The sequence below is a fragment of the Carlito syrichta genome, unplaced genomic scaffold (genome assembly GCF_000164805.1).
Source record: "Carlito syrichta isolate Samal-C Ts95f unplaced genomic scaffold, Tarsius_syrichta-2.0.1 Scaffold236168, whole genome shotgun sequence".
In the NCBI taxonomy this organism is placed as follows: Eukaryota; Metazoa; Chordata; class Mammalia; order Primates; family Tarsiidae; genus Carlito; species Carlito syrichta.
The window spans coordinates 176,589-197,161 of NW_007180264.1; the positions used below are offsets into that span (position 1 = coordinate 176,589).

General features: G+C 48.1%; 1 protein-coding gene across 6 annotated transcripts in view; it reads right to left on the minus strand.

Annotated features, from left to right (window-relative positions):
* The window catches only part of MYLK (myosin light chain kinase), a 186,959-nt gene that overhangs the window by 89,606 nt on the left and 76,780 nt on the right, over nucleotides 1-20,573 (minus strand). For all 6 annotated transcript variants that reach the window (XM_021709465.1, XM_021709469.1, XM_021709467.1 and 3 more), the window contains 3 exons: nucleotides 8,449-8,586; nucleotides 6,027-6,224; nucleotides 5,119-5,368 (listed from right to left, as the gene is read on the minus strand). In XM_021709465.1, coding sequence (XP_021565140.1) covers nucleotides 5,119-5,368; nucleotides 6,027-6,224; nucleotides 8,449-8,586 — 586 coding nt within the window. The remainder of the gene's footprint in view (nucleotides 1-5,118; nucleotides 5,369-6,026; nucleotides 6,225-8,448; nucleotides 8,587-20,573) is intronic.

Here is a 20,573-nt window from a genome sequence, read left to right on the forward strand (position 1 = left end):
AAAAAAAAAAAAAAAAAATAACAGGGGTTTTCCTACATGGGTGGCCCTTTCTCTTCTCCCTTCAGGTGGGGAGGGCTCCGGATTCTTCAAGTCCATAAAACTGTTCAGTCTCCCTGTGATGCAGGGCGAGCTGAGGCCCCTCTGCCTCTGCTGGGTGCCTTGCCGTCTGGTGGATCATCCCTCCAGCCCCACAAGGCTGCCATCTGCTGGCGATTCTGAGCTCTGGCCAGCAAAGTTTCTGTTCAGGCTGGGGAGAAGGGGTCTGAGAAGGGGGAGGCAGGTCTGAGAGCCAGAGTTGACTCTTGATGGTCATAACGACTACATAAAATCAATCATTTCATTAAATTAATTAATTTAGAGACCAGGTCTCACTCCGTCCCAAGCTGGAGTGTAGTGTCATCACCATAACTCACTGCAACCTCAAACTCCTGGGCTCAAGCGATCCTCCTGCCTCAGCCTTCCGAGTAGCTGGGACTACAGGTATGCACCACCATGCCTGGCTCACGACTGCACTTTATACAGCTCCCTCCAGCTTTCATGATATCCACACTCGGGGTCTTTCTTGTTCCTTACAACATGCCAGTGAGGTGTAGAACACTGTCATGCCTATTTTAAAGATAAGGACAGGAGGCTTAGGAATGGGATCCTCCTTTATCCCTCTCCCCAGTGCCCTTATTTTGTCCCAGGCTGTGCCAATGCAGGTGCCTTGGCAGATCCCTTAGCTCTTTCACCTCTCTCTCCTCCCCAGTCACCCACCCCATAGCCCATCCTCTCCTGGCCCCACTCCTCACAGATTCAGGGTTCAGGGAGCCCTCATGTCCGGGGAATTTTAAGGTCCAGGGTGCTCCTTTGCTCAACAAACAGCACGTCTTGTTAGTGTCAGGCCCTGGGAAACCTAAGAGGCCCTCAGAGCACCCTGAGCTCTCAACACTCCGAAAGACTTATGGGGTTGGGTCAGCTTGTAGAAAAACCTCATGAGGTCACATTGGGGATGGGGCCAGGCTGCTGACTGGTGTTGGGGCTCTCTTTCCCTAATTTTCTTTCAAGCAGAGCATTGTGGTGCCTGGGGTTGTCATGGAGCAGAAAGACCAGATGCCCAAGGGCTGTGATTGCCCAGAAGCTCTTTCAACATTGGCTCAGTTGAGTTTCCTCCTATCACAAGTATAACACAGCCCAGATGCAGATATCAGGAGAAGACACTGCGCAAATGGCCCTGCTTTACCTCAGCCAGATCCTTGAAAGCATTGAATGGGGGGCCCATCCCCTGATCTAGAGTAAGCAGCTTCTCCCTGTGGGGGACGCAGGTAAGGGTTTCTGTCATTTTCCATGACCTGTGCTCCAGGTGGGGAACACAGACTCAAGAAAACTTCTCAAGGTCCCCTGGTCAATCCGTCCCCAGGTCTCACGCTGTGGTACCCGGGCAGTCTGAGGGGGTCAGAGGAAGGTAGAGAACTTGGGATATCAAGGCTGGCCCACTAAGCAGATCATCCCTTAGGAGGTAATCAAAGGGTAACTGTTTCTATGACCATAAATGGACGTCTCTGCTGGGTCTTTAAGGCAAATCGGGTAAGTTTGCAGCCTAAAAAGTTCAGAGTGGCCTCTTGCCTGAGACCCACATGGCAGACAACCTGACCAGCTGGAACAGAGTCTTGGGGCCATCTTTGACATTTGCACATGCCCAGTTACAAAGTCAGGTCTGGGGCTTAAGAAGAGGCTCCTCCCAGGTGCTGCCACAGAGGTCTGGGGCTACCAATCCTATATACTGCACCTTTCACCAACTAACAGAGCCCTTTTGCTCCTGCTTCCCAAGCCGCAAATAAGAAGCTCATTCCTTGGTTACAAAGTCTTGGATCCTGTCCCTCTCTGTTCATCCTGTGACTTTTATATGCAAAATCAGTTTAAAGAACTAACTTCCTGGCAAGAATAAATTTTTCAAACATTTCAACTAGAATTGGGAACTGACTTTTTGACATCTCCCCTTTTGGTACAGGAGGCAAGAGCTAGGCAGGGGAAGGGAGGTAGAAACCATTCATCCATATCTGCCTCACAGTTTCAGCAGGAATAGACAGGACTTGCCCCCACCCACACCCCTGCACACCGGACCCCTGGCTTCCTATCTGCCATCCAGTCATCCCCCTCAAAAGGCACTCAGCTCTGCGTCTATGTCTGACTTCTGTCAGGATGAGACAAGCTCGGGGAGTAAGGCCCCCAGCAGGCCTGGCGCACACTCCTCAGGGGATCCCTCCACTGACTTGCTTCTTCTGAGCTGGGGACAAAGCCAAGGCCAGGGCAGCAGCCTCCCAAAGGAATGAAGAGGCTGGACTTTTGGGAGGAAGAAGAGGCAAGAGCTGCCTGGGTAGAGACTCCACTGTGGTTTCCCAGGTCCTCCAAACTCTCTCTGTGTACTTGGCCCTGTATTCTGGTGCAGGGCCATAAGGAATGGAAGAGCCTCTGATTTGAGTAAAAAGATAAAGGTCTGGGCGGGGTGCGGTGGCTCACACCTCATCCCAGTACTTTGGGAGGCCGAGGTGAGAGGATTGCCTGAGCCCACGGGTTCAAGACCAGCCTGGGTAACTTGGCGAGACCTCATCTCTACAAGAAATAAAAAAATTAGCTGGGCATGGTGGTGTGTGCCTGTAGTTCCAGTTACTTGGAAGGCTGAGGTGGAAGGATCACCTAATCCCAGCAGGTCGAGGCTGCGGTGGCCGTGAGCGTGTCACTGCACTCCAGTCTGGGTGACAGAGTGAGACTGAGACTCCCCCCCCAAAAAAAAAGATGAAGGATTGAACTTGGGCTCTGCTACTTACCTTTGGGTGGCCAAGAGCAAGTCATGACCCTGAAACCTCAGTTTCCCCCATTATTAAATGAGGATAAGGCTAGATAACGTCTGAAGTCCCTTCCAGCTGGGACAGTCTAAGTTTTATGGCTGTCCTTAGCTGACCCCAGTCTGCCTGCCGTCCTCCCAATACAACCCTCCTCTCTGGCCTGGCAGACTTCCCATGGCCCTCTGCTTTGTTCTGCCCTCCTCCTGCACCCTTTCTTGCTCAGCTCATTCAACGACCAAGCCTTTTCTCATTTGCCAAGACTCAGACTTTCCTTTTTCCTCAAAATCCTACATAAAGTTCACCTCCTCTAGGATGTCTGACTGGAGTAACGTGAGTATTGTCTCAAAGTACTATTTCTTCTGTACAGACAAGCATTTTTACATATCATCGGTTTCCATTCTTTATATTGACCTAAGGAGTAAGAGTGTACCTTCTCCCCATTTTGGAGACAGATTTGCCTTCCTGGTAATAACTAGTTCAGACACCAGGCAAAGGCAGTTGATGTGTTCTGAGCATACTGCTAATAATAGTAGGGTGACCAGTAGCCCACAGCCATCCCAGCAGCTGACCACAGGCATCCCACCAGCTGACCACAGGCATGACACTAAGCTCAGCTGAGATTCTTTGAGCCTTGCCCGGATCAGCAGAACATCCTAACAGACCCAAAGACTCCTAAGAAACAATAAATGGATTTTTAAAAAAAGTTATTTTAATTTAAAGGCCACTAAGTATTGGGGTAGTTTGTTATGCAGCAAAAGCTAACTGATACAAGTATAAAGCACATGCCCAAAAAGGACCCAAGGGGATGGGGTACATACTGGGTTTTGCAGTAGCCTTGGCAGTTAGCTATAGCGCCTATGTGTAGCTCAGAGCTGTGAACATGATGGGCTACATATGGAGAAATGATAAAATGCAGGAGAGAAAGTCCCATGCAAAGCTATCAGGTACTTGAACCAGGGCAGGTCTAACCACCCTCAGATGTGGCACAACTGCCAATTTGTAGATCAGGTGCAGATACATACTCTTCCTCAATGCTCATACCAACCCCAGGGCCCAGAGCAGGCATTCTATCTCCATTAATCCTGAGTTGGCATAGAATTTGAAGAGTTGGTGCATTTTAAAGGTAAAGGGGGGGTGGGATTGGCAGTTGAGGGAAATTGCTAGGGGAGGGAGGGGCAAACCTCATCAACAAGGGTACCTGCATGATCAATGTTTATATACCTAACCCTGAATTGTACCCCACATTGTTATAATACAAATTTTTTAAAAAGGTAAAAGAACATTTCTGAATCACATTCACTTAACAAATAGCCACCGAGTGCTGACTATGGTTTAGACACTGTCCTAGGCCTGGAAACATAGCAGCGTGCTTCATGGAGCTGACCTTTCAATATAACCTAGAGGTACGGAGAAAGTTAACCCCCCTGTAGTGGTTTTGAAATGTCTACACATCCTTTGACACTCCTCTCGCTAAGAGGTAGAACTTAGTTCCCTCCCTGTGTGTGAGCTGTACTTTTGAACTCACTTCTAACTAATATAAAGTTGGGAGTGATGGTGTGTGGCTTCTGAGGGTAGGTCATAAAAGATATTACAAGCTCCAACTTGTGTTCTCTCTCAGATCACTAGAGAGGCCAGCTGCCATGCAAGCAAGACACTCAAGCATTCCTATGGAGAGGTCCACAAGGCAAGGAGTTGAGGCCTCCCACCAACAGCCAATGAGGAGCTGGGACCTCAGACCAACAGTCAAGTGAGTGAGACATCTTAGAAGTGGGTCCTCCAGTGTTAGTCAAGCCTTCAGAGACTGCAGCCCCTGCTGACATACTGCCTGCAACTCCAAAATCATCCAGCTAAGCTGCTTCCAAATTCCCAGCCCACAGCAACTGTGAGATAGTAAATGGTTTGTTGTTTCAAGCTGCTACGTTTTGGGGTAGTTTGTTATACAGCAATAGATGACAAATACATTCCATCTATCCTCTTGCTTTTTCAACTTCAGTCCACTCCTCCCTCCTTCATATTCTTCATACAACACATCATGGGGCAACAAAATCTAGCATTTAACAAGACAGAGGATTCTGAGGATCTGAGTTCAGAAGAGAAGGTTCTCAGTGAACATCTGCCGTACTGAAGTGGAAGAAACAAAAGCTTGTCAGTAGCACCGAGCCTGCGCATGCTTTATCTTCATGTCCAAGCCCCACATCAGCTTGTGCTTCCCTTGGCTTCCCAGGCCCAGGTTAGGGGAGCTAGGAATTTGGAGGGAAGAGGCTGTGGAGGCTGGCAGGACATGTAGACTCACTTGAGCAGGATCTCATACTGGCCGGCGTGCCAGGACTGCACGTTCTTTAGAACCAGGGTGAACACGTCCTCATTCTGAAGCACCTCGAAGTGGCCAGTGTCTTTGGAGAGGGCTTTGCCATCTCGGAGCCAGTGCACGGTAGGAAAGGGGTCACCAGCTATGGCGCAGGAGATGAGGACACTCTGGCCCAGGGAGGCCGTCACTGAGCGAGGCTTGCTGATGAACCAGGGCTGGGTGCCATCATGAGGCTCTGGAAGTTGGCAAAGGGTTAGGGTTAGGGAGGGAGGCCCACACAATTCTCCATGGTGTGAAGGATGGGAGGACAGTGTGACACCAAGTAACAGCTTGTCCAGGAATTGCTTTGATTAGAAACACAAATACAGCATATCCTTTTCATTGCAAATCCATCTTGGTTAACTTCTCAGAGGATAATATTAACATGAATTTGTGTATTCAAAGCAAAGAAAGCACAGGGCACTGGGGTAGGTGCTAAACTAAACCCGATGTTTATGATTATGAGTTCTCACTGGCTTCACGTGTACTGAACTTGTCTCTCCTCTTAAATATAAATTCTCGAAGGGCAAGGATCCTGATGAGCTCATAACTTACCTCAAAAGCTATCACTGCCAAATTGTTGGGTGTATTACAGATTTCCCCTTTAGCACTTTATGCAGCTTGTCACCAGTAACTCAGAGAGGAAAGGGACTTCAAAAAGCTGGGAAGGCCAGCCCTACCCAGCCAGAGCTTGTGATGCAGGATAGGGAGCTGTCCTCTGGGGTTGGGGTGGAACCAAGGGAGCAGAGGGTGCATGGTTGGAACAAAGCAGGTGGTTTTCTCACCTCCAAATCACTTCTGGAGAGGTCATGGCAGCACCTCCTCCCCACCTACTCTGTGTGGGCCAGCCTCACCTTGCACCGTGAGCACAGCCTGGGTACGGACCTCTCCAGCGCTGTTCCAGGCCTCGCAGGTGTACGTGCCCGTGTCCTCTGGGAACACTTCCTGGATACAAAGGCTGTGCTGAGTGCCTCTCTGTTCAAAGTGGAAGTCTTCTGACTCCTGGATCTCATTCCCGTTGTGAAGCCAGATGACTTCAGGGGGTGGATTCCCTGAACCAGGAAGAGAGGCAGGGGATCTTGTCAGGGAGGACCTTCCCTGGCCACAGGGCAACTCTGCACTTAATACTGTGATAGTGTACTATGCATTCCAATACACTTCAGTTTCCCCATCTGTAAAATAGATTCTTCTTCTTCTTTTTTAGAGACAGGTCTTGCTCATAGTTCACTGCAGTCTCAACCTCCTGGGCTCAAGGGATCCTTCTGCCTCAGTCTCCTAAGTAGTTAGGACTACAGGCATACACCACTCAGCCAAGCCAATTTTAATTTTAATTTTTTTTTGTAGAGATAGGGTCTTGCCCAGGTTGGTCTCAAACTCCTGTCCTCAAGAGATCCTCCCACCTTGGCCTCTCATCAGCATCAGCCACTGAGACCAGACATTAAAATAGGGATTCTAGTAGCATCTACCTTGTAGGTTTGTTGGGGGTCTAAATGAGTTACTCAAACCTGGTAGTCTATTAGGACAACAGGTAAGAACAGTATCTGGCATAAAGAAAACACCCCATACAAGTTCATGAGAATTATTTAACAACAGACTTGGGGGAACAGGAAGAACTCAGGAGTGAAAATATAATTTGAGAGATGAAAAAGAAAACCCAGGAAGAAAGGTTTTTAAAATTAGAATTTAGGCTGAGTGTGGTGGCTCACACCTGTCATTCCAGCACTTTGGAAAGCCGAGGCAGGGGTATGACTTGAGCCCAGGAGTTCAAGACCAGCCTGGGTAACATAACAAGCCTCATCTGTACAAAAAATAAAAAAATTTGCTGGGCATGGTGGCACACACCTATAGTCCCAGCTACTCAGGAGGCTAAGGTGGGAGGATCACCGGAGCCCAGGAGGCCAAGGCTGTGGTAAGTTGTGATTGTGCCTCTGAGCTCCATACTGGGCAACAGAGTGACACCCTGACTCAGAAAAACAAGAGAACAACAACAAAAAGCAAAACAAAAAACAGACAAGTAAAATTAGAATTCAAACTGCTTGATGATACTCCTAAGTGTAACTGGACTCCTGATTGAAGCGGAATGTGTTTTCTGCTCTGCATGGCCTCACATGGTGCACCTGTATCCAGGCAATGGTAACTTCCCAGTAATTCCTTTGCATATTTTCACCAGAAAGAGGGCTCATTTTGTTACCATACAAACGTCATTCCAGGGTAAAGATGGACACTGGCTTGCACAGGTGGATGGCATTTTCAGTTTTTACTAGGCTACTTTTCTGGACAGTTTCTAGGGATTGGTTGGGGGCATAAACAAACAGCCATCTGTGAGGTTTTCCTCTGAGGTAAGAGCTGAGCCAGCAGCTCTGTTTCCAGAGAAGCAAGGCCCTAGAGTGGGCTGCTGAGGCAGGCTGTATAGTGCCAGGCCTTAGAGAGGCTCTGGAGAGAGTAGACGGGCCTTCTGTTTGCCATGCTTGGAGGCCAGACAGCATATGCCTGGAGGCAGGTGCAGAGCGCCTCCCATCACTTCCAACTCAAGGATTCAGAATGTAGCACGGTGAGTGTGGACAGGGCAGGGGACTCAGCCCTATGCCTGGGACTGTCACAGGATGGCCTCCAGCCTGGAGGAGCAGGAAGACCATCTGCGCCCTTGGGTTCTCTCATAGCTTATCTTTATTGGTTCTGCAGCTCAAGAGGAACTAAGAAACCAAACCAGAAAGCGACCTCCAGGCTGTGAGAGGCACTGATCAGTGGCCAACAGCTATTCATGCACTCAGTGGCCAACTATGGCTGCTCCCGGGCTCGGGCACTGTGCCAGGAGCTTTCCCAGGGTTCTCTTGCTCACCTCTGGCAAGGACCATGATATCTCAGACCAGGATGCTAGTCACACGCTCTCATTTCCCTGCACCTGTTTTAGAAGGACCGCTGTTCCATCCTCTCACCTTAAAACCTGAATAGAGCAAATGAGAATATCTTCTGAGAGTTGGGAAGTCCTCACATAGTTTGAGTTTTATTTTCAAAACCTTCCAGCTCCATTGGTCACACTGTGTTTTCAAATGAATCCCTTACTGCTCTAGCTATGGCCATCTTTAACCCCTGTACCATTTAACCCAGAGAAGACAGGAAAGAGAGGCTAAGAGTTGCAACTTCTTTGGGTCCATCTCTTTATGGTCTCATCTGATTTTCTGGTGGATCAACGGTCTGAGCAGGCCCTGGGAGCAAAATCCATCGCAACCATGACATTTTCACATAAACCCCTGAGAGAGAGCTGCAGGGACAGACCTGACACCTGGACTGTCATGGTGACCTGGCTTCCATCCATGACTTTGAGATCAGAGAGGCCCCGCAGGAAGATGGGCGCGATGGGCTTGCTGGGAGTCACGGGCACAAGGTACTCACTCTTCCTGTCATTCTTCTTCTCTGTGTGGTAGACAATGGAACATGCAGTGAATGTTCATTCATTCAACAAACACAGACTAAAAGACCACTCTGTTCATGACTGTGTTGAGGCTCACGTTCCCACCAGAAACTGACAGCTAACAGACAAAGGGTGTCTGGAGGCTCTGGAGACCACGAGGAACTAAATGTGCCCAGTTTCTCTGCTTGGTATGATAGTGCTTTTTTTTTTTTGAGTCATTGTTTCATTCTGTCGCTCATCCTGGAGTGCAGTGGCATGTTCCTGGCCACCGCAGCCTCGCCCTGCTGGGCTCCGGCGATCCTTCCGCCTCAGCCTTCCAAGAAGCTGGAGCTACAGGTGTGCGCTACCACACCCGGCTAGTTTTTGATTTATTGTAGAGACAGGTCTCGCCAAGTTGCCCAGGTGAGTCTCCAACCCGCAGGCTCAGGCAATCCACTCACCTCGGCCTCCCAAAGTGCTGGGATTACAGGCTGAGCCACCGAGCTCGACCGATAGTACTCTTGCCTGATAGCAGAGAACAACGAGATCTCTAGGGCCATGACCCATTCAGGCTCTGCTTCCTCCAGAGAACTTCAAGGCAGGAGGCTAACACTTGGCATCTTGTGGTTTTTAAAAATACTTTTAGTTACTCTTTTGAATAAGTGATACACTCCCATGGCACACAATTCAAAAGGCACCAAAGAGTGTGTATAAAGTCTCCTCCCAACCCTGTCCTCCTGCCACCACTATCTCTCCTTGGAGGCCACCACTTTTCAGTTTCTTGTTCATCTTGCCAAAGAGGACCTATGTGTATAACATACAGAAGGAAATATGTATATATTTTAAAATTTTTTTCCTCAGAAAATAATTTAAGCACACTATACACAATGGTTGACATCTTGTTTATTTCTTTTTTTGTTGTTTTTTGAGACAGGGTCTTCCTCTGTTACTGGGCTTAGATGATTCTCCTGTCTTATCCCCCTGAGTAGCTGGGACGACAGGCACACACCACCATGCCCGACTAATTTTTATTTTTTATAGGGAGGAGGTCTCTCTGTGTTGCCCAGGCTGATCTCAAACTCCTGGGCTCAAGGCATCGTTTTTTAACTTAATAATATATCTTGGTGACTTTCCTAAAACAGAATTGAAGAGCTTCCTTATCATTTTCTATAATTGTGTGGTGCTCCATTGCCATCCTAGGAGATTTTAAGCACATTCCAAAGACACCACACCCATTAGAATGGCTACAACTAAAAAGACATCACATGGTAAGGATTGGTATTGGTGAGGATGTAGAGTAACTTGAAACTCTCATGTACTGCTGGTGGGAGTACAAAAAGGCACAGAATCTTCTGAAAACAGTTTGGTAGTTCCTTAAAAAGTTCAACACACTTCCCTTATGATCCAGTAATTCTACTCCTGGGTATTTACCCAAGAGAAATGTAAGCACATATCCAGATAAAGGCTTGTACATAAACGTTCACAGCAGCATTATTCACAAAAGCCCACAATGGAAAGAACTCAAAGGTGAATATAAACAAATTGTTATATGTCCAGACAATGGAATATTACTCAACAATGAAAAGAATGAGCTATTGAGAAACACCACAACAGAGACGATGACTTGCACAATAATTATGTTGAATGAGAAAAGCTGGACAAAGAAAGATTACATATTGGATGATTCCATTTATATAAAATTCTAGAAAATGCAAAGTTTGGTGATGGAAAGCAGATCAGTGGTGGTGTGGGGCAGGGATGGGGCCAGACTCTAAAGCAAACGGCATGAGGAAACATTTGGGGGTGATGAAGCAGTTCATATTTTAAAATCGTGGTGAAGTTTTCGTAGATGTGACATATATCAAAATTTACCCAATTTAACACTTAAACAAATACAGTTGATTGTACATCCATAATACCTTAGTAAGAACTGGGAGAAAAAAAAATCAGTGTCTCTGAGAGAGGGAGGGAGGCGGTACCAGCAAAGTCAAGGACAGGGATAAAAGGGCTGGCCTACTCACGCCTATTCAGTCCCCTGTGGAGAAAGATTAGCAAACAAGCCTTTCCTCCTTCTTGGAATCCTCTCCCACTGGGCTCTGACCCAGCTCCTAGGAGCTGCAGAAGAGGGGCCACAGGGTGGTGGTGGCTGGCGGTCTAGTCCCACACAGGATAGCCCGGGTGTAGGATGGGCCCAGCCTCTCGACTTTCCCTGGGTCCTGTGAGCCAGGCAGCTCTGACTTTCAGTAGTTCCCTTTTAGCTGTTTTGGCTTTTGTTTTCGTCAGGTATAGCAGTTGAGAAGGGGAGGGCTAACATGTCTATCTAACGTATCTTTAACTTCAACTCCAAGTTTTGGGGAAAGGGCTTCTGGTGTTTTGGAGTCTTATCAGCACAGAGCCACAAATGCCAGACCTCCTCCAGGAAGCAGAGCCATGGGGGTATGTTTCTAGGGTGTGCTACATATTTGGGCAAGGCCTAACTGCAAACTTGCTACTGAAAACAGAATCGGGCATGTGGTAGAGCTCTCTAGTCCAGTCTCTGTGGATGGGGAGCGACTGGGGAGGCCCAGGAAGCCAGAGAAAAACTTCCCCCAAAGCAGGTGCAGTCTGAAGGACATGGGGTCTGAGTGAAAAGGCAGGTAACCCCGCGGTCCCCATGGGAGCTGGGGCGCTCAGGCCCCTGCTGTTTTCCTGTGCCCCTGACACAGGCATGGCAGCACTTGACAGAAGGCAGCCAGGGGGCCTTGGCAGAAGGTCCTGGGAGTGGGCTTAGGAGGCCCGGCACTGGAAACACAGAGATCTATCTCGGTTCTCTGACTGGGCTGCAACAGCCAGAAAAGTTGGATGCCTCGGGAGAGTTGAGGAATTTCCTGTCTTGCACAGACTGAGAAGGCTCCAGGACAAAATGTTTTCGCCTCTTCGGAGCACTCCCTGTCCCCGCCTCTCTGAGGTCTCAGCAGAGTCCTCAGCCTCACGAAGCCCTGTGCAGTGCTGGTGGGCTCAAATTCCTAGGTGCTAGGACTCCAACTTGCTCTCCTTCAAGTCGGTGGCAATCTCCTCCTTGACCCCACCCTCTCTGGGTTCTTCCCACAGCCTCTGTTTCCTGGCCTGGGACTTTGAGAAAGTCAAGTCACTCTATGGGTCACAGCTATTGGGGACTAAAAACCTATCTGCACCTCTCTTCCCTGGGAGCTCAGAAGCACGCACAAGAGGGTGGCCTGGGAGCTGCCTCCCCACCTGGGGCTCACTGGGCCTCTGAAAGCTCGTAGTCCACCTGCAGCCGTGGAGGAGACAGTGGTGGTCCACTGGGACTCTAGGATCAGGGTCCAAATCCTTTGCCACTATCTGAAGCTCAGCTTCCTCATCTGACTCTAGTCATGGTATCCTCACAGGACTTTGAGGAGTTTTAAAGAGATAATAGGTGAAAATACTTTGTACGACCATTCATTATCCGTAAGAACATTTGTACGAGGCTGGCTTGAGAATCATCTCACACTTACCCATGTGGGCTCAATTACTCAATGGGTTTATCAGCAGTGAAAGAATCAACAGAGGCCAGGTCCTCGCCCAAGGATTACAGACTTGCTTAAATATGACCTGAAGCAAATCCTATTAGGAATACAAATGTGTTGCTTAAAAACGTCAGGGAATGTATCTCCAAATCAACTGAGAACAAGTTGTCACCGCACATACAGACATCCCCTGCCCTAGGAAATGAGTGGCAGGGACTGAACAGGAGGAAATTGGCCCACAGCGAGCGTTCATTCCAGTGTCACCCATCCCCTCTGACCCTGTTCTTGTTCCCCATGGTCCTACGGCAAGGACAAAGGGAAGAAAAGACTGGAAGTAAATGTTCAGAATGAACCTGTTCTCAGACCTGCAGGCTGGGGTGTGTTTGCAACCCTCCCTATGGGTGAATCACATGGGCTAGGGTGAATCACATGGGCTAGGTGAATCACATGGGCTAGGGTGAGAGTGATCCAGACCAGCAAATGGCCGAGTCATCCAAGTACTCAACTGCCTCAAGTTCTTCACAGGATGAGAAAATCAACCAAGCCTCCCTGCAATTGCACATTGCATTGAGATTCGGAGCCAGCAAGGTTCTGGGTGACTGGCTTTCTTTAGGCAGTCCAAGAGAAGCAACTCCATCTAGAATCCTGAAACCCTGTCCCATCCCAACCACCCTGCTGTACTGATGGAGAGGCCAGGCGAGAGACTTCACTGAGGTGAAGTGACTTGTCCCAGGTCACAGAGCCAGCACAGACAGACTTAGGACTTGTACCCAGGCCTTCTGATGAAGCCAGGATGTGATGTGGGCATCTCTTCATAGGGAATCTGCCTCCCTCTGAGAGTGCCCAGGGTGGCTCTCCAGGACATACTGTCAACTGACCCACATCCTAGACCCTTGACAACTGAGAAAAACTGAAGCAGGACAGAGACAAGCTAGATCAAAAGGGCAATGTGTATGTATGTGTGGGTGTGTGCGCGTGTATTTTAATTTATTCCAAAGCCAAACAAGTTATTCTGCTTATCTGTGGCTTACAGACTTTATTAGTTTGTGTTTACTCTTTTTTTTCCTTTTCTAAGAGAAAGGATCTCACTCCGTTGCCCAGGCTGGTGTGCAGTGGTGCCATTACAGATTACTGCAGCCTTGACCTCCTGGACTCAGGCAATCTTTCTGCTTTAGCCTCCCAACTGGCTGGGACTACAGGTGCATCCACCATACCCTGCTATTTTTTTTTTTTTTTTTTGAGTTGGAATCTCACTCTGTCACTCAGACTGGAGTGCAGTGGCCGCTCCCAGCCACCGCAGCCTCGACCTGCTGGGCTCTGGCAATCCTTCTGCCTCAGCCTTCCAAGTAGCGGAAACTACAGGTACGCGCTACCACGCCTGGCTGATTTTTGATTTATTGTAGAGATGAGGTCTCACCAAGTTGCCCAGGCGGGTCTCGAGCCCGCAGGCTCAGGCAATCCACTCACCTCAGCCTCCCAAAGCGCTGGGATTATAGGCTGAGCCACTGAGCCCGGCTACCCTGTTAATTTTAAAAGATTTTTTTTTTTTAAAGTAGGATTTATTGAGAGGACAGAAAATTCCCCAGAGTGGGAGGGGACCTGAGGGGGCTGCCCCTAGAAAACATTTTTATAGAGACGACATTTTGCTATGTTGCCCAGGCTGGTCTTAAACTACTGGGCTCAAACAATTCTCCTGCATCAGCCTCCCAAAGTGCTGGGATTACAGCTGTGAGCCACTACACCTGGTCTAGGCTCACTCTTGTGTGAACTTAGGTAAAATAAGAAGAGACTGCTGTGGCTAACTCATGGCTTTGGCTGTGTGAGCTGAAGCAAGCTTTCCAACTTCAGCCTTCTCTCCTCTAAACTGATGGTGATACAGGAATCAGCAGATATTGATGATAACAATACTGATAAGTATGACGTATACATCATCAGTATAGTGCACAGCAATACTGCAGGGTTTAAGATGATAAAAAAATAACATATGTAAAACAGCTAGAACAATATCTGGCATATACAAAGTATACAAATCCATGTTTTTTGACTTTCCCAACCCAACTGACTTTCTTGGTTGTGCAAGAAATCCCCTTCATAATAACTACAATGAGGAAAGTGCCCCAAACCAGGACTTTCACATCTAATTGGGCAGAGAGAGAAAAACAGTCACCATTGAGAAAAAATTTTAACAAATCCTTACACAGCTCAGCATCCTAGGATTCTAAAGGATGCTCCTGGCTCATTCAGGGTTATCCTCAACATCCTTGAACCATTGGGCAGATTGTGTCCTCATTGGATTGCAGGGGAGCTGAGAAGCAGAGAAGGAAGCTTGCCTGTCCTAAGGTCCTGGGTTTGGAATGGGCCACAGGGATGAGGATGCCGCTGGCTGGGTCCTGGTCTGAGTGCTTTCCCTCGACTATCCTGAGAACAGAGGTGGGGCTCCTCAATCTGGGAGCTTTCTGACACTGCTTGTGTTCAAGCCCAGAGACCCTAGTTATCCAGAGAGCAGCTTCCCTGTGGTTGTCTTCCAGCTTTCATCTAGCCCTGGTCTGGTTTGAGGCAGGAGTGGAGAGCCAGGATCTGGGGCAAGAAGCTCCCAGTGGCAATGTTACCTCTGGGAGCCTGAGCCTTCTTTGTCTGGGAAGGGCACGCACAGGCCATAGCATGCAAATAGCAAGGGATGGTTCACTGGGAGCCAGGGACAGACTTGCTACCCAGCTCAGATGGGGCCAGACTAAATATACCCCAGGTTTTTCCCACAGCTGTGCTTCCTGCAGCTCTGCTGAGACCAAGCCAGGGAAAGCCTTCTTCCAGGAATCCAGAAAGGACTGAGTCTCTTGATTTCCTATCCTAGGATTAAAGGTCTAAAGCAAATTCATCTGTTGTTCTGGTCCTTGGTATGGGCCAATGACTCTCCACCACTCACTGACTTGGTCATTACACTGACTGCCACTGTTCTACTTCGAGAGAATGGAAGAGGACCAGGCCTGTCCTCTATTGGAAAGACAAGACAAGATCTAAGACTAAGAATAAGCTGCACTGACCCCCTCTTTTTTTGAGTCAGGGTCTCACCCAAGTTGGAGTGCAGTGGCACAATCATGGCTCACCGCAGCCTCCAGCTCCTGGGTTCAAGTAGTCCTCCTGCCTCAGCCTATTGACTGTTTTCTATAGAAAAGTAAAATTTCTTCTTAAAAACACTGGCTGGTAATGGTTTTAGTTTAAAAACACAAACCCAAATTGATAACCAATATGACATTTTGGAAAGCTCTTACTTAGAGAAAGAGTGAAACGCCCATACTAACAACAGGAACGGATTTTTACATTTTGCACTAATTCTTATACAATAACCAGTAAAATCACTCCTCAAACTCAGTGCCATGAGTAAGGCCTTTAGCTCCTCTTGGACTTGACAATGGGAGCTCCCTGCAGTCTTTGTCCCAGTATCTGGCCATGACCTCAGCATCTCTGTCTATACTACAGTAATTCTCCTTATTTTTCCCTTCATAGTCTTCCCTTTTCTCTCAGTGAGTTTTGCAGGAAAAACAACTCAATTCTGAATTCCTCTTTGAAAATGTTTTTTTTTTTTTCCTACCTGCTAACTTTTGCTGTTTTCTGAAGCCCCATGTTCATGGATCCAGGTTTGCCTTTATTGTGGATCTACTGAAGATTTTCTTTAGGTCTTGAACATGAGCTATTTTCCTTCATTATCAAAATGCAAAATGCCATTCTGACAGCAAGTCTGATTAGCTCCCAACCCTGCTATACTATGGAAGTTCAATGAATCACTAGCCGAGGGGGAGTTCTGGAAGCATGGTCCTCCCCTCTTCCTTTGTTTGGAGCTCAAAATTCAGCATGGTCCAGAGATCACAGATCGTCCTCCTCGGCTCTCCCTGAATTCCAGGATTCACTCTAGAGGACTCGTCAAAGGAGGGTTCCTTTCTCCCAGCTGAAGGGCAGCCCAGCCTCCCCACACTCAGGGTACTTCTGGAAGCTGAATCCCTGTGAGGGATCTGCATTTCCCTTCAACAAAAGTCCATCTCCTGACCTGATGGAATCTTTTTGGAGAGTCTGCAAAATGGCTACTTTGGTGGCATAAAAAAAGAATCTTCCTCCCATAGCCTCGCTCTCTTTTGGTCTTCCTTCCTCCCACCAACTTTTCCAGAACCTAAGAAGCAAAGAAGAAGAGAAACCAGCAAGGAAAAAAATGAAAGGATCGATGATGGATGACGCCTTCCAAAAGATCTCTGACTAGTAATGATGAGATCGCTGGCTGGGAAGCGGAGACCACTGCAACTAAAGCCTCCCAACTGTCTCAGAAGTTATAATCACACTCCAAAAATGAAGTGAGGGCATCCAATCCACCCCACGCTGCCTCCCAGAGAGGCCTGGAAACCATGTTCTCCATGACACTGTCATCACAGGGGTTGTATTTTGCCATTGGTAACACAATGCTGTGATTCTGGAGGGCATTCTTGACCAAGGATTCCAAGCAAGTAGACAGCCAGTATGCCCTACTGTGGGCTGTAGAAGCAGAGAGTGATAAATCTCTAGACTTGCCCAATGAGCAAAATGAGCGTCAAGTTCTAGGATATGGGCACAAATGTACACATATACACTCAGAAGTCTTCCTGTAACATGAAGCTCCCACAGGGTACAGCAATACAATTCTCTAGTCAGCCTATAAAAAGTAAAAATGTTAGTTATAAATTGATTTCACATTTAGCCGATTGCTTGCCTTCTTAGAGTTTAAAAGCTTGGGGACAGATGTTTTGGATAGACTAAGACGGAGCTAAATACCGGGTACACACGGACATAGAATGGGAATGGCAGACACTGGGGACTCCTAAAGTGGGGAGGGGAGTAGGTAGGGGGGTAAGGGTTGAAAAACCACCCACTGGGTTTAGCAGAAGCCCAAACCTCACCATCATGCAATATACCTATGTTACAAACCTGCATCTAAAATATAAGAAAGGACAAGTTAAAATGGATATTTATTCTTCAATAAATGTCTCTTTAGCCAATATCTGTATTGAAAAAGTTGTCAGTGTTTTTAAGCTCGTGGAGGGCAGGATCCACACCCTGCACCAATGGGACAGATTACGCAGTGTCAAAGTACCTGTGCATAGCCTGGGAAGGGAAGGGAGGCAGCTCAAAGCTGCCTCACTGAGTGTCTCATACTAATGCGTCTGATCACAAACTGTGTCTCTACCAGTACTTTTGTTGTCAAGCAAACGTCTGCCCTCACTGGCTCCTGCTGTCTTCATTAGGGGCTCTGTATCAAAACAAATACTCCAATAAATATACTTATTAAATTTTATTTTTTATTCTAGAGATCAGCTTTTTTTTTTTTTTTTAACTTATCCACATTTTATGTCCTTAGGTGCCTCTAATAGGTCCAGCAGGCCTTAAGTTAAATAAACAAACCATTAGGCTGAGAAACTATGTCAAAATGAGCACCGTTAGCAGGATATTAATAAATCCAGTCACTTAAGAATTTCAGCCTTGACAAAGATACTCCAGGGGGAAATAAATTTAACATATTCCAGCCCAAGGAAGCCCCCCACCAATGACTCCGTCCAAATGAAGTGAAATATTGACTGTTTCAGATCTTCTGGGCTCTAGAGAAATTTGGGCTAATCATCCTTTGGACTCATCCCGGGTCAGGTGGGAAGACTTTCATTGCCTGCTTAGCTTTTGGGAATTTTTTTCCCCTAGCCTGTGAGGAGGAAAGAGGAATATTTGTTGAGAGACCCTTGAAAGGTAATCTGAGATTACCTGTACACTCTAGTGAGCACAGAGCCCTCAGGCAGGCGAGGAAGTTGAGGGAATGACTCTCTGTACTGCAGGGGAGGTTCAACAACTCAGTGTGCTCTCCTGCTCATTCATGGAACACAGGCTCCCATGGCAGACCCTGCTCTACACAGGGTTGTAAGATGTGGTCTCTCCCTGCAAGGAGCTTACAGTCTAGAGGGGAAGACGACTAAATAAGCAATTAGAAAAAAACTGAGCAAATTTTCACAGAATCAAATGCTTTCTCCTTACCCCTAAAGGTCCCCCATGAAGTACCCCTGCCTCACTTTCTGAACTCATATTCTACCACCCTTTTTCCTTTGTTTCAGCCATAAGGGCCATCTTGTTGTTCCTTGAATAGGCCAACCTTGCTCCTGACTCAGGGCCATGCATGCCCGGAGCACTCTCTCCCTATGTCTTTGTCACACAACTAAAAAGTACCCCATCCACCCTTCTCTATTCCTGTACCTTCTTTTCTTTCTTTCTTTTTTTTGAGTTGAAGTCTCACTCTATTGCCCAGGTTCGAGTGCAGTGGCATGCTCACAGTCACTGCAACCTCAACGTGCTGGGTTCAGACAATCCTTCCACTTCAGCCTTCCAAGAAGCTGGAACTACAGGCACGCATGACCGTGTCTGGCTAATTTTTTATTGATTGTAGAGACGAGGGCTTGCCAAGTTGCCCAGGTTGGTCTCGAACCCCTGGGTTCAGGCACTCCTCTCGCCTTGTTCTCCCAAAGTGCTGGGATTACAGGCGTGAGTCACTGCCCGGCCCTCTATTTTCTTAATAGCACTTGTCAGCATTTGAAATGGAACCAGGCGTTGTTGATTACTGCCCACATCCCCAACAGAATGTAAACACCACACAGGCTGTTTACATTTCCCCAGAACAATACCCGGCACCAATAAATAGAGGGTGCTCGCTAAGGATTTGTGGATAACCAAGTGTAATAAGGGAAGTGCACGGTGTTAAGAGAACTCATTCTGGGTGACTGGGGTAGGTGTCCCGGGAAAGTGGCATTTGTGAGAGTTAGCCAGGTTTTTTTGGGAGAAAAGGGTGAGAAGGGGAGGCCGAGAAAGCACGGAAGAGTGACTGCAGAAATTGCGTCAGAGTGCGGGTCAGCACTATTGACGAAAAAAGAGATGAGAAAGAGTCCCCCCCATCTGGCCTTTGGCATGGCGGCTGCAGAACGCTCAGAGCTTGCTTCCATCAGAGCTGCCCCCGGAAACAGCTCCCCAGGAGAGAAGACAACTGGAGGGAGAAGTGTTGCTGCATGGCGCCACCTCGTGGCCAGAGCCCTGGGAAGGAGGCGCACAAGTCTATGGCTTTAGGGTTCTGGCCCCTCACCTCCCTCCTCTGATTCTCTGACGGTCTCTTTCCCGCGTCCAACAAATAAACAACATTGTGGCCAAGTGGATCTTTTGGTAAACTACACCTCAGTCGTGGCATTTTTAATGATTTTATCTTGTTTAAAGGTGGGCTATGTTGGGCGATCCTCATCATAACAGCACATACTTACGGAGCCCTTTCTGTGTCCTGGGGACATCGCATGTATTCATTCATTTAATCCTCACAGTACTGTGAGTGACTATCAGTATTCCCGTTTCACACAAGAGAAAGGTGAGGCCTGGAATGTTAACGGACGCACAGACTGCAGGGATAGAAGTGGCGGAGCAGGACTCACACGTGGGCGGCCATGCTCCCACTGCAGCCTGATGCCACAGGAAGGGTCACAGAAACCTGGGCCTGGGCAGCCAAGGGAGAGGCTGGAACAGCGAACAGTGCAGTAGGAACAAACACCTCCACCGCAGTTTCCCCAAACCCCAAGCTACCCTAGAGGCCCTTTACAGAGCCAAAGGAGCTGCCAATAAAGCAAGAAAAACTCTCCAGCTGAGGATAGTGCAGGAAGCTGACTCCAGCCTCCTGAGTGCCTTGGGGCCCGGTGCCAGGGTGTCACTGTGCCAGGCTCACCCTACCCCAAATCTTGTGCAGACACAGTCCAAATGCTGCCAGGTCTGAGCGCGTGGCTGCATCTCTCAGCCTTGTTCACCATTTATGGTATCTGAGCCTCTGTCTGGCCTTCACAGGCCAGTAAATCCTCACACTGGAAGGGGGTTCTCACTCACACAGGCCTGTTATTAGAGCAAATCCAAACCACCCTGGCAGAGTTTTTGCCTGGGACCTCTCTGTGTCCTTAAAACATACTCAGACGGGCGATCATTCAGGCCCCAACCCTGACAGGCCCAGCAGTAAGGAGGATGGCCCCTGGCCGGTCCTGATCCTTCATCTGAGACCCCCACCTCCAGGGAACTCTTCGCTCAGCTGGGTCAAGCTAATCCAATCTAAACACAGACAACCCAGGACAGGCCCTGGATTAGCTGGGCCCTTGGCTGAGGCTGTCAAAGAAGAGTCTCAGAAAATGGAAGCCTGAGATATGAGGCCCAGTGTGTGCCATTCTCCCTGTCTCTGCCCATTATTAGACTTTGGGGCAGGCCATTCTGACCTCCACAAAAAGTCCCTTGGGGAAAGGTGATTCCTGCTCCCCTAGCCTTAGGAGATAAGGCTCTGAGCAGCTCTTACTTCTTTTTAAGTAAGGAATTATTACAATGTCCTGAGTTCTCTCCCCTCCCCCAGTCCCACGAGCCATGAAATTAGAACTAAGAGGAGAAATGGGGCTAACAGTATAAACTAGAATACTGGTTGGCAAATTCCCAGG